Below are 27,482 nucleotides of genomic sequence, written 5' to 3'. Positions count from 1 at the left end.
AGAGAGAGGTGGGAAGAGAGAGAGATCGGGGAGATTATCATAGAATTTACAGTGCAGAAGGAGGCCATTCAGCCCATCGAGTCTGCACCGGGTCTTGGAAAGAGCACCCTACCCAAGGTCAACACCTCCATCCTATCCCCATAACCCAGTAACCCCACCCAACACTAAGGGCAATTTTGGACACTGAGGGCAATTTATCATGGCCAATCCACCTAACCTGCACATCTTTGGACTGTGGGAGGAAACCGGAGCACCCGGAGGAAACCCACGCAGACACTGGGAGGACATGCAGACTCCACACAGACAGTGACCCAAGCCGGAATCGAACCTGGGACCCTGGAGCTGTGAAGCAATTGTGCTATCCACAATGCTACCATGCTGCCCTCTGAGAGAGAGAGAGAGGGTGACAGAGATCGAGAGACAGTGAGGGAGAAAGAGAATGTGAAAAGATTGAGTGTCAGCAAGCAAGAGAGGGAGGGAGAGAGAGAAATTGGAAGAGAAAGCAAGGCGGGGAGGTTGGAGAATGGGGGGGTGAAGCGAGATATGGAGAAAGCAAAAAGAAAGGGAGGGAGCATACCTGATACAGAGAGAACCTTGGAGATGGAGAGTCAAAGAGAGGGAGCAAGGGTGAGTGAGAAAGAGATAATGAGATTGGGTCAACAGCAGACATCGAAGGGATCACAAAAAATATTTTGCAAACATCAGAATGGGGAAAGGAAGGTGGGATTGATTCAGAACAGCCAGTTAATCTTCCCCTGGAGGCTTGGTTGGGGTTTGTAGAAATTCGAGCATCTGTCTGCATTGGGAAGAGAATCTTTAGCAAGTATAATGACCAGCGTCAGACACACTGCTCTTGCCAAACAGTCATTAATAAAGGGTTAGGATCACTTCCTCTTTTCTTCGCTGAATACCCCGATTAATAAAAGCACAGAATCCTTGATACTATTTTTAACGTCATTCTCAGCAGCACAGCAATCTTTTCTTTTCAAAAGTCACCCATTTCGAAGTTCCCCTGGTGCTGCTGTGGGAGAATGGATGGTGCATTTTGAGGTGAGGAATCCAGTTCTCGGGAAGGCTCATTAAGGTCCCAAACGCAAACTCTGTCTTTCTCTGTCCGCAAGAAGTTGCCAGAACTGCTGAGTTTTTCCAATATTTCCTCTTTTATATTTAAGAGGGATTCTTTTGCTTTAAGTAAAGTGGTGTCACTTTAAGTCTGCTTTGAGCAGATGATCACACTGCATGAGGCGAGTTCTGTATTACGAGTGATGGACCCACACGCTCAGGAGCATTGCCATTTTAAGGAGGCGGAGCTTTCCAGAATAGGGGTATTGCCACTTTAAGAGAGGAGGGACAGGCTGCACAAGGGGCGTTGATACACTTTGGAGGAAATCTGAATGAGGAAGTGAGCCCCAGTGCAGCTGGTGCAGACAATGCAGAAAGAGGAAACTTGCACATTTGGGCTGAGAGAGACTGGGGGAGGTGAGAGTGTGAAATGAGGAAGTTGGGAGCTCTTTCTGGAGAATAGTCCGGACAGGAAAACCCAGCTCAGGTAAAAACACTTTCCATATCTCGAATGTTTGCCTTTTCACGGGAGCACAGTGGTTAGCACTGTTGCTTCACAGCGACAGGGTCCCAGGTTCGATTCCCGGCTGGGTCACTGTCTGTGCGGAGTCTGCACGTTCTCCCCGTGTCTGCGTGGGTTTCCTCCGGGCGCTCCGGTTGCCTCCCACAAAGACGTGCAGGTTAGGTGGAATGGACATTCTGAATTCTCCCTCGGTGTACCCGAACAGGCGACTAGGGGCTTTTCACAGTAACTTCATTGCCGTGTTAATGTCAGCCGACTTGTGTCAATAAAGATTATTTTTATTATTGTTCCTACGGCCATTTGGCTGGAAGTTCAGAGCTGGAAAACTAAATCCGAGGAACAGGAATGCTCCAGGAATCTGGGGTCTTCCTGCAGATTTCCAGACTGGCAGGAGACAGAGCAGCTTTAACTGAGATAACGAAAACTCTCAGAGATAGAGAGAACAAAGAACAAAGAAAAGTACAGCACAGGAACAGGCCCTTCGGCCCTCCAAGCCCGTGCCGACCATGCTGCCCGACTAAACTACAATCTTCTACACTTCCTGGGTCCGTATCCCTCTATTCCCATCCTATTCATGTATTTGTCAAGATGCCCCTTAAACGTCACTATCGTCCCTGCTTCCACCACCTCCTCCGGCAGCGAGTTCCAGGCACCCACTACCCTCTGCGTAAAAAACTTGCCTCGTACATCTACTCTAAACCTTACCCGTCTCACCTTAAATCTATGCCCCCTAGTAATTGACCCCTCTACCCTGGGGAAAAGCCTTTGACTAGCCACTCTGTCTATGCCCCTCATAATTTTTGTAGACCTCTATCAGGCCGCCCCTCAACCTCCATCATTCCCGTGAGAACAAGCTGAGTTTATTCAACTGCTCCTCATAGCTTATGCCCTCCATACCAGGCAACATCCTGGTTAATCTCTTCTGCACCCTCTCTAAAGCCTCCACATCCTTCTGGTAGTGTGGCGACCAGAATTGGTCCAAATACTCCAAATGTGGCCGAACTAAGGTTCTATACAGCTGCAACATGACTTGCCAATTCTTATACTGAATCGGCCAATGGAGGCAAGCATGCTGTATGCTTGCTTCTGCTCCCCCTGGGAAGCAAAGCTGTTTAAACTCAGAGACTGTCTGAAAGATCAGGGAGCGAGAAATCCATTTCACCTGGGAATCTGACTCGCTCAGGGAACTGGAGCTAACTCAGACCGTCTGGGACTCAGAGAGAGAGTGTGAGAAAAGGGTCCAACAGGACTCTCACTCACTAAAAGTAAATCTTTTTTTTAATTATTTTTTTTTTTAATAAATATTTTATTGAAAGTTTTTGGTCAACCAACACAGTACATTGTGCATCCTTTACACAATATTATAACAACACAGATAACAATGACCTATTTATATAAACAAGAAACAAAAAATAAATAAATATTAAATTAAATAACAAAAATGAAAACTAGCCCTAATTGGCAACTGCCTTGTCACAAGCTACACCCCCCCCCGCCCACCCCCCCCATCCCTCCCCCCCCCCCCCCCCCCACAAATCCTGGGCTGCTGCTGCTGCCTTCTTTTTTCCCCCATCTATCTATCCGCAAGATATTCGACGAACGGTTGCCACCGCCTGGTGAACCCTTGAGCCGACCCCCTTACAACGAACTTAATCCGCTCTAGCTTTATAAACCCTGCCATGTCATTTATCCAGGTCTCCACCCCCGGGGGCTTGGCTTCTTTCCACATTAACAATATCCTGCGCCGGGCTACTAGGGACGCAAAGGCCAAAACATCGGCCTCTCTCGCCTCCTGCACTCCCGGCTCTTGTGCAACCCCAAATATAGCCAACCCCCAGCTTGGTTCGACCCGGACCCCCACTACTTTTGAAAGCACCTTTGTCACCCCCATCCAAAACCCCTGTAGTGCCGGGCATGACCAAAACATATGGGTATGATTCGCTGGGCTTCTCGAGCACCTCGCACACCTATCCTCCACCCCAAAAAATTTACTGAGCCGTGCTCCAGTCATATGCGCCCTGTGTAATACCTTAAACTGAATCAGGCTTAGCCTGGCACACGAGGACGACGAGTTTACCCTGCTTAGGGCATCTGCCCACAGCCCCTCCTCGATCCCCCCCCCCCCAGCTCTTCTTCCCATTTCCCTTTTAGTTCTTCTACCATAGTCTCCCCTTCGTCCCTCATTTCCCTATATATATCTGACACCTTACCATCCCCCACCCATGTCTTTGAGATCACTCTGTCCTGCACCTCTTGTGTCGGGAGCTGCGGGAATTCCCTCACCTGTTGCCTCGCAAAAGCCCTCAGTTGCATATACCTGAATGCATTCCCTTGGGTCAACCCATATTTCTCGGTCAGCGCTCCCAGACTCGCGAACTTCCCATCCACCACCAGATCTTTCAGTTGCGTTATTCCTGCTCTTTGCCACATTCCATACCCCCCATCCATTCCCCCCGGGGCAAACCTATGGTTGTTTCTTATCGGGGACCCCCCCAAGGCTCCAGTCTTTCCCCTATGCCGTCTCCACTGTCCCCAAATCTTCAGTGTAGCCACCACCACCGGGCTTGTGGTGTAGTTCCTCGGTGAGAACGGCAATGGGGCTGTCACCATAGCCTGTAGGCTAGTCCCCCTACAGGACGCCCTCTCTAATCTCTTCCACGCCGCTCCCTCCTCCTCTCCCATCCACTTACTCACCTTTGAAATATTAGCGGCCCAATAATACTTACTTAGGCTCGGTAGTGCCAGCCCCCCCCTATCCCTGCTACGCTGTAAGAATCCCTTCCTCACTCTCGGGGTCTTCCCGGCCCACACAAAACCCATGATGCTCTTTTCAATCCTTTTAAAAAAAGCCTTCGTGATCACCACCGGGAGGCACTGAAACACAAAGAGGAATCTCGGGAGGACCACCATCTTAACCGCCTGCACCCTCCCTGCCAGTGACAGGGATACCATATCCGATCTCTTGAAATCCTCCTCCATTTGTTCCACCAACTGCGTTAAATTTAACCTATGCAATGTGCCCCAATTCTTGGCTATCTGGATCCCCAGGTAACGAAAGTCCCTTGTTACCTTCCTCAACGGTAGGTCCTGTATTTCTCTACTCTGCTCCCCTGGATGCACCACAAACAACTCACTTTTCCCCATGTTCAATTTATACCCTGAAAAATCCCCAAACTCCCCAAGTATCCGCATTATTTCTGGCATCCCCTCCGCCGGGTCTGCCACGTATAGTCGCAAATCGTCCGCATACAAAGATACCCGGTGCTCTTCTCCTCCTCTAAGTACTCCCCTCCACTTCTTGGAACCCCTCAACGCTATCGCCAGGGGCTCAATCGCCAGTGCAAACAATAATGAGGACAGAGGGCATCCCTGCCTTGTCCCTCTATGGAGCCGAAAATATGCAGATCCCCGTCCATTCGTGACCACGCTCGCCATCGGGGCCCTATCCAACAGCTGCACCCATCTAACATACCCCTCTCCAAAACCAAATCTCCTTAACACCTCCCACAAATAATCCCACTCCACTCTATCAAATGCTTTCTCGGCATCCATCACCACTACTATCTCCGTTTCCCCCTCTGGTGGGGGCATCATCATTACCCTAACAGCCTCCGTATATTCGTGTTCAGCTGTCTCCCCTTCACAAACCCAGTTTGGTCCTCGTGGACCACCCCCGGGACACATTCCTCTATTCTCATTGCCATTACTTGGCCAGGATCTTGGCATCTACATTTGGGAGGGAAATAGGTCTAGAGGACCCGCATTGTAGCGGGTCCTTTTCCTTCTTTAAGAGAAGCGATATCATTGCTTCAGACATAGTCGGGGGCAGTTGTCCGCTTTCCTTTGCCTCATTAAAGGTCCTCGTCAATACCGGGGCGAGCAAGTCCACATATTTTCTATAGAATTCGACTGGGAATCCATCCGGTCCTGGGGCCTTTCCCGCCTGCATGCTCCTAATTCCTTTCACCACTTCTTCTACCTCGATCTGTGCTCCCAGTCCCACCCTTTCCTGCTCTTCCACCTTGGGAAATTCCAGCCGATCCAAAAAGCCCATCATTCTCTCGCTCCAATCCGGGGGTTGCGCTTCATATAATTTTTTATAAAATGTCTTGAACACTCCATTCACTCTCTCCGCTCCCCGCTCCATCTCTCCTTCCTCATCCCTCACTCCCCCTATTTCCCTCGCTGCTCCCCTTTTCCTCAATTGGTGTGCCAGCAACCTGCTCGCCTTCTCCCCATATTCGGACTGTACACCCTGTGCCTTCCTCCATTGTGCCTCTGCAGTGCCCGTAGTCAGCAAGTCAAATTCTACATGTAGCCTTTGCCTTTCCCTGTACAGTCCCTCCTCCGGTGCTTCCGCATATTGTCTGTCCACCCTCAAAAGTTCTTGCAGCAACCGCTCCCGTTCCTTACTCTCCTGCTTCCCTTTATGTGCCCTTATTGATATCAGCTCCCCTCTAACCACCGCCTTCAACGCCTCCCAGACCACTCCCACTTGGACGTCCCCATTATCATTGAGTTCCAAGTACTTTTCAATGCACCCCCTCACCCTTAGACACACCCCCTCATCTGCCATTAGTCCCATGTCCATTCTCCAGGGTGGGCGCCCTCCTGTTTCCTCCCCTATCTCCAAGTCTACCCAGTGTGGAGCGTGATCCGAAATGGCTATAGCCGTATACTCCGTTCCCCTCACCTTCGGGATCAACGCCCTTCCCAGCACAAAAAAGTCTATTCGCGAGTAGACTTTATGGACATAGGAGAAAAACGAGAACTCCTTACTCCTAGGTCTGCTAAATCTCCACGGGTCTACACCTCCCATCTGCTCCATAAAATCTTTAAGTACCTTGGCTGCTGCCGGCCTCCTTCCAGTCCTGGACTTCGACCTATCCAGCCCTGGTTCCAACACCGTGTTAAAATCTCCCCCCCATCATCAGCTTTCCCATCTCTAGGTCCGGAATGCGTCCTAGCATCCGCCTCATAAAATTGGCATCATCCCAGTTCGGGGCATATACGTTTACCAAAACCACCGTCTCCCCCTGTAGTTTGCCACTCACCATCACGTATCTGCCCCCGTTATCCGCCACTATAGTCTTTGCCTCGAACATTATCCGCTTCCCCACTAATATAGCCACCCCCCTGTTTTTCGCATCTAGCCCCGAATGGAACACCTGCCCCACCCATCCTTTGCGTAGCCTAACCTGGTCTATCAGTTTCAGGTGCGTTTCCTGTAACATAACCACATCTGCCTTAAGTTTCTTAAGGTTTGTGAGTACCCGTGCCCTCTTTATCGGCCCGTTCAGCCCTCTCGCGTTCCACGTGATCAGCCGGGTTGGGGGGCTTCCTACCCCCCCCCTTGTCGATTAGCCATCCCCTTTTTCCAGCTCCTCACCCGGTTCCCACCGGTGCCCCCCCCGCCCATCCCCTCCCATACCAGCTCCCCCCTCTCCCCAGCAGCAGCAACCCAGTAATTGCCCCCTTCCACCCCCCCGCTAGATCCCCCGCTAGCGTAATTACTCCCCCCATGTTGCTCCCAGAAGTCAGCAAACTCTGGCTGACCTCGGCTTCCCCCCGTGACCTCGGCTCGCACCGTGCGACGCCCTCTCCTTCCTGCTTCTCTATTCCTGCCATGATTATCATAGCGCGGGAACCAATACCGCGCTTCTCCCTTGGCCCCGCCCCCAATGGCCAACGCCCCATCTCCTCCACCTCCCCTCCTCCCCCCATCACCACCTGTGGAAGAGAGAAAAGTTACCACATCGCAGGATTAGTACATAAAACTCTTTCCCCCCTTTTTAACCCCCCTCTTCGCCCCCCACATTCGCCCCACCACTTTGTTCAAACGTTCTTTTTAATAACCCGCTCATTCCAGTTTTTCTTCCACAATAAAAGTCCACGGCTTCATCTGCCGTCTCAAAGTAGTGGTGCCTCCCTCGATATGTGACCCACAGTCTTGCCGGTTGCAGCATTCCAAATTTTATCATCTTTTTATGAAGCACCGCCTTGGCCCGATTAAAGCTCGTCCTCCTTCGCGCCACCTCCGCACTCGAGTCTTGATAAACGTGGATCACCGCGTTCTCCCATTTACTGCTCCGAGTTTTCTTTGCCCATCTAAGGACCATTTCTCTATCCTTAAAACGGAGGAATCTCACCACTATGGCTCTGGGAATTTCTCCTGCTCTCGGTCCTCGCGCCATCACTCGGTATGCTCCCTCCACCTCCAACGGACCCGCCGGGGCCTCCGCTCCCATTAACGAGTGCAGCATCGTGCTCACATATGCCCCGACGTCCGCTCCCTCCACACCTTCAGGAAGACCAAGAATCCTCAGGTTGTTCCTCCTTGCGTTGTTCTCCAGTGCCTCCAACCTTTCCACACATCGTTTCTGATGTGCCTCATGCGTCTCCGTCTTCACCATCAGGCCCTGTATGTCGTCCTCATTCTCGGCTGCCTTTGCCTTCACGACCCGAAGCTCCCGCTCCTGGGTCTTTTGTTCCTCCTTTAGCCCTTCGATCGCCTGTAGTATCGGGGCCAACAGCTCTTTCTTCATTTCCTTTTTGAGCTCTTCCACACAGCATTTCAAGAACTCTTGTTGTTCAGGGCCCCATGTTAAACTGCCACCTTCCGACGCCATCTTGGTTTTTGCTTGCCTTCCTTGCCGCTGTTCTAAAGGATCCACTGCAATCCGGCCACTTTCTCCTTTTTTCATCCGTATCCAGGGGGGATTCCCTTCTGGTTTACCGCACAGTGTTTTTAGCCGTCAAAATTGCCGTTGGGGCTCCTATCAAGAGCCCAAAAGTCCGTTTCACCGGGAGCTGCCGAAACGTGCGACTCAGCTGGTCACCGCCGCACCCGGAAGTCTAAATGGTCAATTTTCCATGTGACAGTGACAATTACCTCAGTGGGCCGTCCTGGAAAATTACCCCAATGACTTAATCATTAACGGGCAGCACGGTAGCATTGTGGATAGCACAATTGCTTCTCAGCTCCAGGGTCCCAGGTTCGATTCCGGCTGGGGTCACTGTCTGTGCGGAGTCTGCACATCCTCCCCGTGTGTGCGCGGGTTTCCTCCGGGTGCTCCGGTTTCCTCCCACAGTCCAAAGATGTGCAGGTTAGGTGGATTGGCCATGATAAATTGCCCTTAGTGTCCAAAATTGCCCTTAGTGTTGGGTGGGGTTACCGGGTTATGAGGATAGGGTGGAGGTGTTGACCTTGGGTAGGGTACTCTTTCCAAGAGCCGGTGCAGACTCGATGAGCCGAATGGCCTCCTTCTGCACTGTAAATTCTGTGATAATGATTCACAATGTGGTCAGCAGATGTCAAAAGCCATCCACACCTCCTCCTTGTCGGGTATCTTCCACTAGTTACTCCAATCACACCAAGGTTTGTCTGAAATCTGCTATTTTGGAAAGGAAGAACATTTCCCTCTGCTATGTTCAACATAGAACATAACATAGAACATACAGTGGGAGGCCATTCGGCCCATCGAGTCTGCACCGACTCACTTAATCCCTCACTTCCACCCTATCCCCGTAATCCAATAACCCCTCCTAACCCTCTTGGACACTAAGGGCAATTTAGCTCGGCCAATCCATCTAACCTGCACGTCTTTGGACTGTGGGAGGAAACCGGAGCACCCGGAGGAAACCCACGCACACACGGGGAGAACATGCAGACTCCGCACAGACAGTGACCCAAGCCGGGAATCGAACCTGAGACCCTGGTGCTGTGAAGCCACAATGCTCGCCACTTGTGCTGCCCTTCAGTCACAGAGTAGTACAGATCGCATGATCTCCATGGCTCAATTAGGCAGGTGTCACTCGTGACGATGTACACCAGGTTTCAGTTTGAAGGGCCAGGCTAGCACTGCCTGTACAGCATGTCCTGGATTTCAGCACTAAACAGAGGGAGAGGAGTCATTTTGGTGATGGGTTTGTTTGGCTCCAAATGGTTGTTACATGAACGAGGGTGCATCGTGGTTCAGTCTAGGAGCCTTGCGTCGGAGTGCAAAACTCCGAAACAAACACATCATCATCTAAACTGACTCACCAAAGCAGTACTGAATGAGTACATGGATCCTCCACACTAACAGTGCAGCACTCCCTCAGTACTGACCCTCTGACAGTGCAGCACTCCCTCAGTACTGACCCTCTGACAGTGCGGCGCTCCCTCAGTACTGACCCTCTGACAGTGCAGCACTCCCTCAGTACTGACCCTCTGACAGTGCAGCGCTCCCTCAGTACTGACCCTCTGACAGTGCAGCATTCCCTCAGTACTGACCCTCTGACAGTGCAGCACTCCCTCAGTACTCACCCTCTGACAGTGCGGCACTCCCTCAGTACTGACCCTCTGACAGTGCAGCGCTCCCTCAGTACTGACCCTCTGACAGTGCGGCACTCCCTCAGTACTGACCCTCTGACAGTGCAGCGCTCCCTCAGTACTGACCCTCTGACAGTGCAGCACTCCCTCAGTACTGACCCTCTGACAGTGCTGCGCTCCCTCAGTACTAACCCTCTGACAGTGCGGCACTCCCTCAGTACTGACCACCTGACAGTGCGGCACTCCCTCAGTACTGACCCTCTGACTGTGCAACACTTCCTCAGTACTGACCCTCTGACAGTGCAGCACTCCCTCAGTACTGACCCTCTGACTGTGCAACACTCCCTCAGTACTGACCCTCTGACAGTGCAGAACTCCCTCAGTACTGACCCTCTGACAGTGCAGCACTCCCTCAGTACTGACCCTCTGACAGTGCAGCACTCCCTCAGTACTGACCCTCTGACAGTGCAGAACTCCCTCAGTACTGACCCTCTGACAGTGCTGCACTCCCTCAGTACTGACCCTCTGACAGTGCGGCACTCCCTCAGTACTGACCCTCTGACAGTGCAGCACTCCCTCAGTACTGACCCTCTGACAGTGCAGCACTCCCTTGGTACTGACCCTCTGACAGTGCAGCACTCCCTCGGTACTGACCCTCTGACAGTGCGGCACTCCCTCAGTACTGACCCTCTGACAGTGCGGCACTCCCTCAGTACTGACCCTCTGACAGTGCAGCACTCCCTCAGTACTGACCCTCTGACAGTGCAGCACTCCCTCAGTACTGACCCTCTGACAGTGCAGGACTCCCTCAGTACTGACCCTCTGACAGTGCAGCACTCCCTCAGTACTGACCCTCTGACAGTGCAGCGCTCCCTCAGTACTGACCCTCTGACAGTGCGGCACTCCCTCAGGACTGACCCTCTGACAGTGCAGCACTCCCTCAGTATTGACCCTCTGACAGTGCAGCGCTCCCTCAGTACTGACCCTCTGACAGTGCAGCACTCCCTCAGTATTGACCCTCTGACAGTGCAGCGCTCCCTCAGTACTGACCCTCTGACAGTGCAGCACTCCCTCAGTGCTGACCCTCTGACAGTGCGGCACTCCCTCAGTACTAACCCTCTGACAGTGCAGCACTCCCTCAGTACTGACCCTCTGACAGTGCAGCACTCCCTCAGTACTGACCCTCTGACAGTGCGGCACTCCCTCAGTACTGACCCTCTGACAGAGCAGCACTCCCTCAGTACTGACCCTCTGACAGTGCGGCACTCCCTCAGTATTGACCCTCTGACAGTGCAGCACTCCCTCAGTACTGACCCTCTGACAGTGCAGCACTCCCTCAGTACTGACCCTCTGACAGTGCGGCACTCCCTCAGTACTGACCCATGACAGTGCGGCACTCCTTCAGTACTGACCCTCTGATAGTGCAGCACTCCCTCAGTACTGACCCTCTGACAGTGCGGCACTCCCTCAGTACTGACCCTCTGACAGTGCGGCACTCCCTCAGTACTGACCCTCTGACAGTGCAGCACTCCCTCAGTACTGACTCTCTGACAGTGCGGCACTCCCTCAGTACTCACCCTCTGACAGTGCGGCACTCCCTCAGTACTGACCCTCTGACAGTGCGGCACTCCCTCAGTACTGACCCTCTGACAGTGCGGCACTCCCTCAGTACTGATCATCTGACAGTGCTGCACTCCCTCAGTACTGACTCTCTGACAGTGCGGCACTCCCTCAGTACTGACCCTCTGACAGTGCGGCACTCCCTTAGTGCTGACCCGCTGACAGTGCGGCACTTCCTCAGCACTGACCCTCTGACAGTGCAGCACTCCCTCAGTACTGACCCTCTGACAGTGCAACACTCCCTCAGTACTGACCCTCTGACAGTGGAGCACTCCCTCAGTACTGCCCCTCTGACAGTGCAGCACTCCCTCAGTACTGACCCTCTGATAGTGCAGCACTCCCTCAGTACTGACCCTCTGACAGTGCTGCACTCCCTCAGTACTGACCCACTGACAGTGCAGCACTCCCTCAGTACTGACCCTCTGACAGTGGAGCTCTCCCTCAGTACTGACCCACTGACAGTGCAGCACTCCCTCAGTACTGACCCTCTGACAGTGGAGCACTCCCTCAGTACTGCCCCTCTGACAGTGCAGCACTCCCTCAGTACTGACCCTCTGATAGTGCAGCACTCCCTCAGTACTGACCCTCTGACAGTGCTGCACTCCCTCAGTACTGACCCACTGACAGTGCAGCACTCCCTCAGTACTGACCCTCTGACAGTGCAGCACTCCCTCAGTACTGACCCTCTGACAGTACAGCACTCCCTCAGTACTGACCCTCTGACAGTGGAGCTCTCCCTCAGTACTGACCCACTGACAGTGCAGCACTCCCTCAGTACTGACTCTGACAGTGCGGCACTCCCTCAGTACTGACCCTCTGACAGTGCAGCACTCCCTCAGTATTGACTCTCTGACAGTGCAGCAACTCTCTCAGTACTGGCCCTCTGACAGTGCAGCACTCCCTCAGTACTGACCCTCTGACAGTGCAGCACTCCCTCAGTACTGACCCTCTGACAGTGCAGTGCTCCCTCAGTACTGACCCTCTGACAGTGCAGTGCTCCCTCAGTACTGACCCTCTGACAGTGCAGCACTCCCTCAGTACTGACCCTCTGACAGTGCAGCACTCCCTCAGTACTGACCCTCTGACAGTGCAGCACTCCCTCAGTACTGACCCTCTGACAGTGCAGCACTCCCTCAGTACTGACCCTCTGACAGTGCAACACTCCCTCAGTACTGACTCTCTGACAGTGCGGCAATCCCTCAGTATTGACCCATCTGACAGTGCAGCACTCCCTCAGTACTGACCCTCATAGTGCAGCACTCCCTCAATACTGACCCTCTGACAGTGCGGCACTCCCTCAGTACTGACCCTCTGACAGTGCGGCACGCCCTCGGTACTGACCCTCTGACAGTGCAGCACTCCCTCAGTACTGACGCTCTGACAGTGCAGCACTCCCTCAGTACTGACCCTCTGATAGTGCTGCACTCCCTCAGTACTGACCCATCTGACAGTGCAGCACTCCCTCAATACTGACCCTCATAGTGCAGCACTCCCTCAATACTGACCCTCTGACAGTGCGGCACTCCCTCAGTACTGACCCTCTGACAGTGCAGCACTCCCTCAGTACTGACCCTCTGATAGTGCGGCACTCGCTCAGTACTGACCCTCTGACAGTGCGGCACTCCCTCAGTACTGACTCTCTGACAGTGCGGCACTCCCTCAGTACTGACCATCTGACGGTGCGGCACTCCCTCAGTTCCGAGCCTCTGGCAGTGCACACTCCCTCAGTACTGACCCTCTGGCAGTGCGGCACTCCCTCAGTACTGACCCTCTGACAGTGCAGCACTCCCTCTGTACTGACTCTCTGAAAGTGCAGCGCTCCATCAGTACTGACTCTGACAGTGCGGCACTCCCTCAGTACTGACCCACTGACAGTGCAGCTCTCCCTCAGTACTGATCCTCTGACAGTGCGGCACTCCCTCAGTATTGACCCTCTGACAGTACAACACTCCCTCAGTACTGACTCTCTGACAGTGCAATACTCCCTCAGTACTGACCCTCTGACGGTGCGGCACTCCCTCAGTACTGACCCTCTGACAGTGCAACACTCCCTCAGTACTGACCCACTGACAGTGCAGCTCTCCCTCAGTACTGATCCTCTGACAGTGCGGCACTCCCTCAGTATTGACCCTCTGACAGTACAACACTCCCTCGGTACTGACCCTCTGACGGTGCGGCACTCCCTCAGTACTGACCCTCTGACAGTGCAACACTCCCTCAGTTCTGACCCACTGACAGTGCAGCTCTCCCTCAGTACTGACCCACTGACAGTGCAGCACTCCCTCAGTACTGACTCTGACAGTGCGGCACTCCCTCAGTACTGACCCACTGACAGTGCAGCTCTCCCTCAGTACTGACCCTCTGACAGTGCAGCACTCCCTCAGTATTGACTCTCTGACAGTGCAGCACTCCCTCAGTACTGACCCTCTGACAGTGCAACACTCCCTCAGTACTGACTCTCTGACAGTGCGGCAATCCCTCAGTATTGACCCATCTGACAGTGCAGCACTCCCTCAGTACTGACCCTCATAGTGCAGCACTCCCTCAATACTGACCCTCTGACAGTGCGGCACTCCCTCAGTACTGACCCTCTGACAGTGCGGCACGCCCTCGGTACTGACCCTCTGACAGTGCAGCACTCCCTCAGTACTGACGCTCTGACAGTGCAGCACTCCCTCAGTACTGACCCTCTGATAGTGCTGCACTCCCTCAGTACTGACCCATCTGACAGTGCAGCACTCCCTCAATACTGACCCTCATAGTGCAGCACTCCCTCAATACTGACCCTCTGACAGTGCGGCACTCCCTCAGTACTGACCCTCTGACAGTGCAGCACTCCCTCAGTACTGACCCTCTGATAGTGCGGCACTCGCTCAGTACTGACCCTCTGACAGTGCGGCACTCCCTCAGTACTGACTCTCTGACAGTGCGGCACTCCCTCAGTACTGACCATCTGACGGTGCGGCACTCCCTCAGTTCCGAGCCTCTGGCAGTGCACACTCCCTCAGTACTGACCCTCTGGCAGTGCGGCACTCCCTCAGTACTGACCCTCTGACAGTGCAGCACTCCCTCTGTACTGACTCTCTGAAAGTGCAGCGCTCCATCAGTACTGACTCTGACAGTGCGGCACTCCCTCAGTACTGACCCACTGACAGTGCAGCTCTCCCTCAGTACTGATCCTCTGACAGTGCGGCACTCCCTCAGTATTGACCCTCTGACAGTACAACACTCCCTCAGTACTGACTCTCTGACAGTGCAATACTCCCTCAGTACTGACCCTCTGACGGTGCGGCACTCCCTCAGTACTGACCCTCTGACAGTGCAACACTCCCTCAGTACTGACCCACTGACAGTGCAGCTCTCCCTCAGTACTGATCCTCTGACAGTGCGGCACTCCCTCAGTATTGACCCTCTGACAGTACAACACTCCCTCGGTACTGACCCTCTGACGGTGCGGCACTCCCTCAGTACTGACCCTCTGACAGTGCAACACTCCCTCAGTTCTGACCCACTGACAGTGCAGCTCTCCCTCAGTACTGACCCACTGACAGTGCAGCACTCCCTCAGTACTGACTCTGACAGTGCGGCACTCCCTCAGTACTGACCCACTGACAGTGCAGCTCTCCCTCAGTACTGACCCTCTGACAGTGCAGCACTCCCTCAGTATTGACTCTCTGACAGTGCAGCACTCCCTCAGTACTGACCCTCTGACAGTGCGGCACTCCCTCAGTACTGACCCTCTGACAGTGCAGCACTTCCTCAGTACTGACTTTGACAGTGCGGCACTCCCTCGGTACTGACTCTCTGACAGTGCAGCACTCCCTCAGTACTGACCCTCTGACAGTGCGGCACTCCCTCAGTACTGACTCTCTGACAGTGCAGCACTCCCTCAGTACTGACCCTCTGACAGTGCAACACTCCCTCAGTCCCGACCCTTCGACAATGCGGCACTCCCTCAGTACTGACCCTCTGACAGTGCGGCACTCCGTCAGTACTGACCCTCTGACAATGCAGCACTCCCTTAGTACTGACCCTCTGACAGTGCTGCACTCCCTCAGTACTGACCCACTGACAGTGCAGCACTCCCTCAGTACTGACCCTCTGACAGTGGAGCTCTCCCTCAGTACTGACACACTGACAGTGCAGCACTCCCTCAGTACTGACCCTCTGACAGTGCAGTGCTCCCTCAGTACTGACCCTCTGACAGTGCAGCACTCCCTCAGTACTGACCCTCTGACAGTGCAGCACTCCCTCAGTACTGACCCTCTGACAGTGCAGCACTCCCTCAGTACTGGCCCTCTGACAGTGCACCGCTCCCTCAGTACTGACCCTCTGACAGTGCAGCGTTCCCTCAGTACTGACCCTCTGACAGTGCGGCACTCCCTCAGTACTGACCCTCTGACAGTGCAGCACTCCCTCAGTACTGACCCTCTGTCAGTGCGGCACTCCCTCAGTACTGACCATCTGACAGTGCGGCACTCCCTCAGTTCCGAGCCTCTGACAGTGCACACTCCCTCAGTACTGACCCTCTGACAGTGCAGCTCTCCCTCAGTACTGACCCTCTGACAGTGCAGCACTCCCTCTGTACTGACTCTCTGACAGTGCAGTGCTCCATCAGTACTGAGCCTCTGACAGTGCAGCTCTCCCTCAGTATTGACCCTCTGACAGTGCAGCACTCCCTCAGTACTGACCCTCTGACAGTGCGGCACTCCCTCAGTACTGACTCTCTGACAGTGCAGCGCTCCATCAGTACTGACCCTCTGACAGTTCGGCATTCCCTCAGTACTGACCCTCTGACAGTGCAACACTCCCTCAGTACTGACCCTCTGACAGTGCAACACTCCCTCAGTACTGACTCTCTGACAGTGCAACACTCCCTCAGTACCGACCCTCTGACAGTGCAGCGCTCCATCAGTACTGACCCTCTGACAGTGCGGCATTCCCTCAGTACTGACCCTCTGACAGTGCAGCACTCCCTCAGTACTGACCCTCTGACAGTGCAACACTCCCTCAGTACTGACTCTCTGACAGTGCAACACTCCCTCAGTACTGACCCTCTGACAGTGCAACACTCCCTCAGTACTGACCCTCTGACAGTGCAACACTCCCTCAGTACTGACTCTCTGACAGTGCAACACTCCCTCAGTACTGACCCTCTGACAGTGCAACACTCCCTCAGTACTGACTCTCTGACAGTGCGGCAATCCCTCAGTACTTACCCATCTGACAGTGCAGCACTCCCTCAGTACTGACCCTCATAGTGCAGCACTCCCTCAATACTGACCCTCTGACAGTGCGGCACTCCCTCAGTACTGACCCTCTGACAGTGCGGCACTCCCTCGGTACTGACCCTCTGACAGTGCAGCACTCCCTCAGTACTGACCCTCTGACAGTGCAGCACTCCCTCAGTACTGACCCTCTGATAGTGCGGCACTCCCTCAGTACTGACCCTCTGATAGTGCGGCACTCCCTCAGTACTGACCCTCTGACAGTGCAGCACTCCCTCAGTACTGACCCTCTGACAGTGCAACACTCCCTCAGTACTGACCCATCTGACAGTGCAGCACTCCCTCAGTACTGACCCTCTGACAGTGCAGCACTCCCTCAGTACTGACCCTCTGTCAGTGCGGCACTCCCTCAGTACTGACCATCTGACAGTGCGGCACTCCCTCAGTTCCGAGCCTCTGACAGTGCACACTCCCTCAGTACTGACCCTCTGACAGTGCAGCTCTCCCTCAGTACTGACCCTCTGACAGTGCAGCACTCCCTCTGTACTGACTCTCTGACAGTGCAGCGCTCCATCAGTACTGAGCCTCTGACAGTGCAGCTCTCCCTCAGTATTGACCCTCTGACAGTGCAGCACTCCCTCAGTACTGACCCTCTGACAGTGCGGCACTCCCTCAGTATTGACCCTCTGACAGTACAACACTCCCTCAGTACTGACTCTCTGACAGTGCAGCGCTCCATCAGTACTGACCCTCTGACAGTTCGGCATTCCCTCAGTACTGACCCTCTGACAGTGCAACACTCCCTCAGTACTGACCCTCTGACAGTGCAACACTCCCTCAGTACTGACTCTCTGACAGTGCAACACTCCCTCAGTACCGACCCTCTGACAGTGCAGCGCTCCATCAGTACTGACCCTCTGACAGTGCGGCATTCCCTCAGTACTGACCCTCTGACAGTGCAGCACTCCCTCAGTACTGACCCTCTGACAGTGCAACACTCCCTCAGTACTGACTCTCTGACAGTGCAACACTCCCTCAGTACTGACCCTCTGACAGTGCAACACTCCCTCAGTACTGACCCTCTGACAGTGCAACACTCCCTCAGTACTGACTCTCTGACAGTGCAACACTCCCTCAGTACTGACCCTCTGACAGTGCAACACTCCCTCAGTACTGACTCTCTGACAGTGCGGCAATCCCTCAGTACTTACCCATCTGACAGTGCAGCACTCCCTCAGTACTGACCCTCATAGTGCAGCACTCCCTCAATACTGACCCTCTGACAGTGCGGCACTCCCTCAGTACTGACCCTCTGACAGTGCGGCACTCCCTCGGTACTGACCCTCTGACAGTGCAGCACTCCCTCAGTACTGACCCTCTGACAGTGCAGCACTCCCTCAGTACTGACCCTCTGATAGTGCGGCACTCCCTCAGTACTGACCCTCTGATAGTGCGGCACTCCCTCAGTACTGACCCTCTGACAGTGCAGCACTCCCTCAGTACTGACCCTCTGACAGTGCAACACTCCCTCAGTACTGACCCATCTGACAGTGCAGCACTCCCTCAGTACTGACCCTCATAGTGCAGCACTCCCTCAGTACTGACCCTCTGACAGTGCAGAACTCCCTCAGTACTGACCCTCTGACAGTGCAGCACTCCCTCAGTACTGACCCTCTGACAGTGCAGCACTCCCTCAGTACTGACCCTCTGACAGTGCGGCACTCCCTCAGTACTGACCCTCTGATAGTGCGGCACTCCCTCAGTACTGACCCTCTGATAGTGCGGCACTCCCTCAGTACTGACCCTCTGATAGTGCAGCACTCCCTCAGTACTGACCCTCTGACAGTGCGGCACTCCCTCAGTACTGACCCTCTGACAGTGCAGCACTCCCTCAGTACTGACCCTCTGACAGTGCAGCACTCCCTCAGTACTGACCCTCTGACAGGGCGGCACTCCCTCAGTACTGACCCTCTGACAGTGCGGCACTCCCTCAGTACTGACCCTCTGACAGTGCGGCACTCCCTCAGTACTGACCCTCTGACAGGGCAGCACTCCCTCAGTACTGACCCTCTGACAGTGCGGCACTCCCTCAGTACTGACCCTCTGACAGGGCAGCACTCACTCAGTACTGACCCTCTGACAGTGCAGCTCTCCCTCAGTACTGACCCTCTGACAGTGCAGCTCTCCCTCAGTACTGACCCTCTGACAGTGCAGCACTCCCTCAGTACTGACCCTCTGACAGTGCAGCCCCCCCTCAGTACTGACCCTCTGACAGTGCAGCACTCCCTCAGTACTGACCCTCTGACAGTGCAGCACTCCCTCAGTATTGACCTGACAGTGCAGCACTCGCTCAGTACTGACCCTCTGACAGTGCGGCACTCCCTCAGTACTGACCACAAGAAGAGAAGTGGGCCATTCATCCCCTTCAGCTTGTCCCTCCATTCAATGGGATCATGGCTGATCTGTGAGCTTACTGCACAGATCAGCCTTTGGCCGACAGACTGATATATTTTCTGTCTGATTTTGAACCAACCCCTGACACTGTTGTTTCCTATCAACAGTCTGATTTTGCAGAGATGGAGTCCGATATCCTCTGTCACGGGGACGCCCGGCAGAATGGGATGGCAGCCGCAGAGCGGCCGCTCAACTGTTGTCCTGACAACCAAGGTGATGATCAGGTAACCATGGAAACGACGTCCAGACCACGAACACAGTGCTGTGTCTCAGCTCTTTGGCAAGAGTAGCCCTCACTGTTGGAGCATTGTCCCCCCCCTGCCCCATCCCTCACTCTACCTGCCCTGCTCTCGCTCCGGCCCCTCCCTCGCCCCGCCCCCTCCCTCACCCAGCCCCCTCCCTCGTCCCGGCCCTCTCTCGCTCCGCCCCCTCCCTCGCCCCGCCCCCTCCCTCGTCCCGCCCCCTCCCTCGCCCCGCCCCCTCCCTCGCCCCGCCCCCTCTCTCGCTCCGCCCCCTCTCTCGCTCCGCCCCCTCCCTCGCTCCGCCCCCTCCCTCACCCCGCCCCCTCCCTGGTCCCGCCCCCTCCCTCGCTCCGCCCCCTCCCTCGCTCCACCCCCTCCCTCGCTCCGCCCCCTCCCTCGCTCCGCCCCCTCCCTCGCTCCGCCCCCTCCCTCGCTCCACCCCCTCCCTCGCTCCGCCCCCTCCCTCGCCCCACCCCCTCCCTCACCCCGCCCCCTCCCTCACCCCACCCCTCCCTCGCTCCGCCCCCTCCCTCACTCCGCCCCCTCCCTCGCCCCACCCCCTCCCTCACCCCGCCCCCTCCCTCACCCCACCCCCTCCCTCGCTCCGGCCCCTCCCTCGCTCCGCCCCCTCCCTCGCCCCGCCCCCTCCCTCGCTCCGCCCCCTCCCTCGCTCCGCCCCCTCCCTCGCCCCACCACCTCCCTCGCTCGGCCCCGTCCCTCGCCCCGGCCCCTCCCTCGCCCCGCCCCCTCCCTCACTCCGCCCCCTCCCTCGCTCCTCCTCCTCCCTCGCCCCGCCCCCTCCCTCGCCCCGCCCCCTCCCTCGCCCCGCCCCCTCCCTCGCTCCGCCCCCTCCCTCATCCCGGCCCCTCCCTCGACCCGGCCCCTCCCTCAACCCGGCCCCTCCCTCGCCCCGGCCCCTCCCTCGCCCCGCCCCCTCCCTCGCTCCGCCCCCTCCCTCATCCCGGCCCCTCCCTAGACCCGGCCCCTCCCTCGCCCTCGCCCTCGCCCCGGCCCCTCCCTCGCTCCGGCCCCTCCCTCGCTCGGCCCCACCCTCGCTCGCTCGGCCCCTCCCTCGCTCCGCCCCCTCCCTCGCTCCGGCCCCTCCCTCGCTCTGGCCCCCCCCTCGCTCCGGCCCCCCCGCGCTCCGGCCCCCCCCTCGCTCCGGCCCCCCCCTCGCTCCGGCACCTCCCTCGCTCCGGCCCCGCCCCTCGCTCTGGCCCTCCCCCTCGCTCCTGCCCCTCCCTCTCTCCGGCCCCCCCCTCTCTCCGGCCCCCCCCTCTCCGGCCCCCCCCTCGCCGGCCCCCCTCCTCGCTCCGGCCCCCCTCCTCGCTCCGGCCCCTCCCTCGCTCTGGCCCTCCCCCTCGCTCCGGCCTCCCCCTCGCTCCTGCCCCTCCCTCTCTCCGGCCCCCCCCCTCGCCGGCCCCCCCCTCGCTCTGGCCCCTCCCTCGCTCTGGCCCTCCCCCTCGCTCCGGCCCCTCTCACCCTATTCTATTTCTTGCCCAGATCGATGATTTTCTTGCTCCGAACCAGGACTATAACGAGGAGGAGGAGGAGCGGAAATATTTCCGTCGCAAGCGACTGGCAGTGTTGAAGAATGTGGTGTGTGCCAGTCTGGGCATTGCCCTCACCTACGGCGTCTATTTGGGTGAGTTTCTGAGAACCCGAATGCAGGATCGTGGGCCAGGGACACTGAGATTATCCCCCGCCCCCCCTTGTCGAACAGGGGACCACAACACCCCCCTGCCCCACTCCCCCTCCCCACTCCCCCTCCCCCCTCTTCCCCCTCCCCCTCCCCTCTCTCCCCCTCCCCTCTCTCCCCCTCCCCTCTCTCCCCCTCCCCCCTCCCCACCTCCCCCTCCCCCTCTCCCCCTCCCCTCTCCCCCCTCCGTCCTCCCCCTCCCTCCCCTCCCTCCGCCTCCCCCTCCCCTCCCCCTACCCCTCCCGCTACCTCCTCCCCCTCCCCATACCTCATCCCCTGTACCCCATCACCCATTCCCCACCCACTCCCGTTCCCCCTTTCCCCCTCCGCCCTCCCCCTTCCCCCTCCCCTCCCACCTCCCCCCTCCCACCACCCCCCTCCCCCTTTCCCCCTCCCCCCATTCCCCCTCCCCGCTCCCCGTCCCTGCTCCACACTCCCCTCCCCCTCCCCCCTCCGCCCTCCCCCCCCTCCCCCTCCCCCTCCACACCCCCCTCCCCCTCCCTCTCCCCCTCCCCTCCCCCTCCCCCTCCCCACTCCCCTCCCCCTCCCCTTCCCCCTCCCCTCCCCCTCCCCTTCCCCCTCCCCCTCTACCTCCCCCTCCCCATCCCCTTGCCCCTCCCCTCCCCATCCCCTTGCCCCTCCCCTCCCCATCCCCTCCCCCTCCGCCCCCCTCCGCCTCCCGACCCCCTACCCCGTACCACGTCCCCCGTCCCCCATCCCCCTACCCCATCCCACCGTACCCCGTCCCCCTACCCCATCCCACCGTACCCCGTCCCCCCCTACCCCATCCCCCCTACCCCATCCCCCCAACCCCATCCCCCCTACCCCCTCCCCGTACCCCCTCCCCGTACCCCCTCCCCCGTACCCCCTCCCCCGTACCCCCTCCCCCGTACCCCCTCCCCCGTACCCCCTCCCCCGTACCCCCTCCCCCGTACCCCCTCCCCGTACCCCTTCCCCCGTACCCCTTCCCCCGTACCCCCTCCCCCGTACCCCCTCCCCCGTACCCCCTCCCCCGTACCCCCTCCCCGTACCCCCTCCCCGTACCCCCTCCCCCGTACCCCCTCCCCCGTACCCCCTCCCCCGTACCCCCTCCCCCGTACCCCCTCCCCCGTACCCCCTCCCCGTACCCCCCTCCCAGTGCCCCCTCCCCGCGCCCCCTCCCCGCGCCCCCTCCCCGCGCCCCCTCCCCGCGCCCCCTCCCCGCGCCCCCTCCCCGCGCCCCCTCCCCGCGGCCCCTCGCCCGCGCCCCCTCGCCCGCGCCCCCTCGCCCGCACCCCCTCGCCCGCACCCCCTCGCCCGCACCCCCTCGCCCGCACCCCCTCGCCCGCACCCCCTCGCCCGCACCCCCTCGCCCGCACCCCCTCGCCCGCACCCCCTCGCCCGCACCCCCTCGCCCGCACCCCCTCGCCCGCACCCCCTCGCCCGCACCCCCTCGCCCGCACCCCCTCGCCCGCACCCCCTCGCCCGCACCCCCTCGCCCGCACCCCCTCGCCCGCACCCCCTCGCCCGCACCCCCTCGCCCGCACCCCCTCGCCCGCACCCCCTCGCCCGCACCCCCTCGCCCGCACCCCCTCGCCCGCACCCCCTCGCCCGCACCCCCTCGCCCGCACCCCCTCGCCCGCACCCCCTCGCCCGCACCCCCTCGCCCGCACCCCCTCGCCCGCACCCCCTCGCCCGCACCCCCTCGCCCGCACCCCCTCGCCCGCACCCCCTCGCCCGCACCCCCTCGCCCGCACCCCCTCGCCCGCACCCCCTCGCCCGCACCCCCTCGCCCGCACCCCCTCGCCCGCACCCCCTCGCCCGCACCCCCTCGCCCGCACCCCCTCGCCCGCACCCCCTCGCCCGCACCCCCTCGCCCGCACCCCCTCGCCCGCACCCCCTCGCCCGCACCCCCTCGCCCGCACCCCCTCGCCCGCACCCCCTCGCCCGCACCCCCTCGCCCGCACCCCCTCGCCCGCACCCCCTCGCCCGCACCCCCTCGCCCGCACCCCCTCGCCCGCACCCCCTCGCCCGCACCCCCTCGCCCGCACCCCCTCGCCCGCACCCCCTCGCCCGCACCCCCTCGCCCGCACCCCCTCGCCCGCACCCCCTCGCCCGCACCCCCTCGCCCGCACCCCCTCGCCCGCACCCCCTCGCCCGCACCCCCTCGCCCGCACCCCCTCGCCCGCACCCCCTCGCCCGCACCCCCTCGCCCGCACCCCCTCGCCCGCACCCCCTCGCCCGCACCCCCTCGCCCGCACCCCCTCGCCCGCACCCCCTCGCCCGCACCCCCTCGCCCGCACCCCCTCGCCCGCACCCCCTCGCCCGCACCCCCTCGCCCGCACCCCCTCGCCCGCACCCCCTCGCCCGCACCCCCTCGCCCGCACCCCCTCGCCCGCACCCCCTCGCCCGCACCCCCTCGCCCGCACCCCCTCGCCCGCACCCCCTCGCCCGCACCCCCTCGCCCGCACCCCCTCGCCCGCACCCCCTCGCCCGCACCCCCTCGCCCGCACCCCCTCGCCCGCACCCCCTCGCCCGCACCCCCTCGCCCGCACCCCCTCGCCCGCACCCCCTCGCCCGCACCCCCTCGCCCGCACCCCCTCGCCCGCACCCCCTCGCCCGCACCCCCTCGCCCGCACCCCCTCGCCCGCACCCCCTCGCCCGCACCCCCTCGCCCGCACCCCCTCGCCCGCACCCCCTCGCCCGCACCCCCTCGCCCGCACCCCCTCGCCCGCACCCCCTCGCCCGCACCCCCTCGCCCGCACCCCCTCGCCCGCACCCCCTCGCCCGCACCCCCTCGCCCGCACCCCCTCGCCCGCACCCCCTCGCCCGCACCCCCTCGCCCGCACCCCCTCGCCCGCACCCCCTCGCCCGCACCCCCCTCGCCCGCACCCCCTCGCCCGCACCCCCTCGCCCGCACCCCCTCGCCCGCACCCCCTCGCACCCACGCACCCCCTCGCACCCACGCACCCCCTCGCACCCACGCACCCCCTCGCACCCACGCACCCCCTCGCACCCACGCACCCCCTCGCACCCACGCACCCCCTCGCACCCACGCACCCCCTCGCACCCACGCACCCCCTCGCACCCACGCACCCCCTCGCACCCACGCACCCCCTCGCACCCACGCACCCCCTCGCACCCACGCACCCCCTCGCACCCACGCACCCCCTCGCACCCACGCACCCCCTCGCTCTCTCACCCACGCACTCCCTCTCTCTCTCACCCACACTCCCTCTCTCTCTCACCCACACTCCCTCTCTCTCACCCACACTCCCTCTCTCTCACCCACACTCCCTCTCTCTCTCACCCACACTCCCTCTCTCTCTCACCCACACTCCCTCTCTCTCTCACCCACACTCCCTCACTCATTCTCACCCACACTCCCTCTCTCTCTCACCCACACTGCCTCTCTCTCTCACCCACATTCCCCCTCTCTCTCTCACCCACACACCCTTTCTCTCTCACCCACACTCCCTCTCTCTCTCACCCACACTCCCTCTCTCTCTCACCCACACTCCCTCGCTCTCTCACCCGCACTCCCTCTCTCTCACCCACACTGCCTCTCTCTCTCACCCACACTGCCTCTCTCTCTCTCACCCACACTCCTTCGCTCATTCTCACACCCCCTCTCAACCTCACACTCCCTCTCTCTCACCCACATGCCCCCTCTCTCACCCACACTCCCTCTCTCTCTCACCCACACTGCCTCTCTCTCTCACCCACACTGCCTCTCTCTCTCACCCACACTCCCTCTCTCTCTCACCCACACTCCCCCTCTCTCTCACCCCCACTCCCTCTCTCTCTCACCCACACACCCTCTCTCTCTCACCCACACTCCCTCTCTCTCTCACCCACACTCCCTCTCTCTCTCACCCACACTGCCTCTCTCTCTCACCCACACTCCCTCTCTCTCTTACCCACACTCCCTCTCTCTCTCACCCACACTCCATCTCTCTCTCATCCACACTCCCCCTCTCATTCTCATACTCCCCCTCTCACTCTCACACTCCCGCTCTCTCTCACCCACACTCCCTCTCTCTCTCACCCACACTCCCTCTCTCTCTCACCCACACTCCCTCTCTCTCTCACCCACACTCCCCCTCTCACTCTTACACTCCCTCTCTCTCTCACCCACACTCACTCCCCCTCTCACTCTCACACTCCCTCTCTCTCTCACCCACACTCCCTCTCTCTCTCACCCACACTCACTCCCCCTCTCACTCTCACGCTCCCTCTCTCTCTCACCCACACTCCCTCGCTCTCTCACCCACACTGCCTCTCTTTCTCACCCACACTCCCACTCTCTCTCACCCACACTCACTCCCCCTCTTACTCTCACGCTCCCTCTCTCTCTGACCCACACTCCCTCGCTCTCTCACCCACACTCTCTTGCTCATTCTCACACTCCCTCTCACCCTCTCACTCCCTCTCTCTCCCCACATGCCCCCTCTCTCTCACCCACACTCCCTCTCTCTCACCCACACTCCCTCTCTCTCTCACCCACACTGCCTCTCTCACCCACATTGCCTCTCTCTCTCACCCACATTCCCCCTCTCTCTCTCACCCACACACCCTTTCTCTCTCACCCACACTCCCTCTCTCTCTCACCCACACTCCCTCTCTCTCTCACCCACACTCCCTCGCTCTGTCACCCACAATCCCTCTCACCCACACTCCCTCTCTCTCTCACCCACACTCCCTCTCTCTCTCACCCACACTCCATCGCTCATTCACACACTCCCCCTCTCACCCTCACGCTCCCTCTCTCTTGCCCACACGCCCCCTCTCTCTCACCCACTCTCCCTCTCTCTCTCACCCACACTCCCTCTCTCTCTCACCCACACTCCCTCGCTCTCTCACCCGCACTGCCTCTCTCTCACCCACACTCCCTCTCTCTCACCCACACTCCCTCTCTCTCTCACCCACACTGCCTCTCTCTCTCACCCACATTGCCTCTCTCTCTCACCCACACTGCCTCTCTCTCTCACCCACACTCCCTCTCTCTCTCACCCACACTCCCTCTCTCTCTCACCCACACTGCCTCTCTCTCTCACCCACATTGCCTCTCTCTCTCACCCACACTGCCTCTCTCTCTCACCCACACTCCCCCTCTTTCTCACCCACACTCCCTCTCTCTCTCTCACCCACACTCCCTCTCTCTCTCATCCACACTCCCTCTCTCTCTCACCCACACTGCCTCGCTCTCTCACCCACACTCCCTCTCTCTCTCACCCACACTGCCTCTCTCTCACCCACACTCCCTCGCTCTCTCACCCACACTCCCTCGCTCTCTCACCCACATTCCCTCGCTCATTCTCACACTCCCCCTCTCACTCTCACACTCCCTCTCTTTCTCACCCACACTCCCTCTCTCTCTCACCCACACTGCCACTCTCTCTCACCCACACTCCCTCTCTCTCTCACCCACACTCCCCCTCTCTCTTACCCACACTCCCTCTCTCTCTCACCCACACTCCCACTCTCTCTCACCCACACTCCCTCTCTCTCTCACCCACACTCCCCCTCTCTCTTACCCACACTCCCTCTCTCTCTCACCCACACTGCCACTCTCTCTCACCCACACTCCCTCTCTCTCTCACCCACATTCCCTCTCTCTCTTACCCACACTCCCTCTCTCTCTCACCCACACTGCCACTCTCTCTCACCCACACTCCCTCTCTCTCTCACCCACACTCCCTCTCTCTCTTACCCACACTCCCTCTCTCTCTCACCCACACTCCCTCACTCTCTCATCCACACTCCCCCTCTCATTCTCATACTCCCCCTCTCACTCTCACACTCCCTCTCTCACTCACCCACACTCCCCCTCTCTCTCACCCACACTCCCTCTCTCTCTTACCCACACTCCCTCTCTCTCTCACCCACACTGCCACTCTCTCTCACCCACACTCCCTCTCTCTCTCACCCACACTCCCTCTCTCTCTTGCCCACACTCCCTCTCTCTCTCACCCACACTCCCTCACTCTCTCATCCACACTCCCCCTCTCATTCTCATACTCCCCCTCTCACTCTCACACTCCCTCTCTCTCTCACCCACACTCCCCCTCTCTCTCACCCCCATTCCCTCTCTCTCTCACCCACACCCTCTCTCTCTCACCCACACTCCCTCTCTCTCTCACTCTCACACTCCCTCTCTCTCTCACCCACACTCCCTCTCTCTCTCTCACCCAGACTCACTCCCCCTCTCACTGTCACGCTCCCTCTCTCTCTCAACCACACTCCCACTCTCTCTCACCCACACTCCCACTCTCTCTCACCCACACTCACTCCCTCTCTCACTCTCACGCTCCCTCTGTCTCTTACCCACACTCCCTCGCTCTCTCACCCACACTCCCTC

At 59.2% G+C, this 27,482-nt stretch overlaps 1 protein-coding gene across 1 annotated transcript in view; it reads left to right on the top strand.

Moving 5' to 3' along the window:
* Positions 1–1,380: 1,380 nt before the first annotated feature.
* Positions 1,381–27,482, top strand: part of unc93b1 (unc-93 homolog B1, TLR signaling regulator) — a 484,953-nt gene continuing 458,851 nt past the window's right edge. The window contains 3 exon segments of the mRNA XM_072486118.1: positions 1,381–1,549; positions 19,309–19,425; positions 20,947–21,088. Of these exon segments, the coding sequence (XP_072342219.1) occupies positions 19,324–19,425; positions 20,947–21,088 (244 nt within the window). The 5' untranslated portion in view covers positions 1,381–1,549; positions 19,309–19,323.

This window comes from Scyliorhinus torazame, chromosome 20 (assembly GCF_047496885.1).
Source record: "Scyliorhinus torazame isolate Kashiwa2021f chromosome 20, sScyTor2.1, whole genome shotgun sequence".
NCBI classification, from domain to species: Eukaryota; Metazoa; Chordata; class Chondrichthyes; order Carcharhiniformes; family Scyliorhinidae; genus Scyliorhinus; species Scyliorhinus torazame.
The sequence above is the reverse complement of the archived record's forward strand: the minus strand, read 5'-3'. Positions and strand labels throughout refer to the sequence as shown.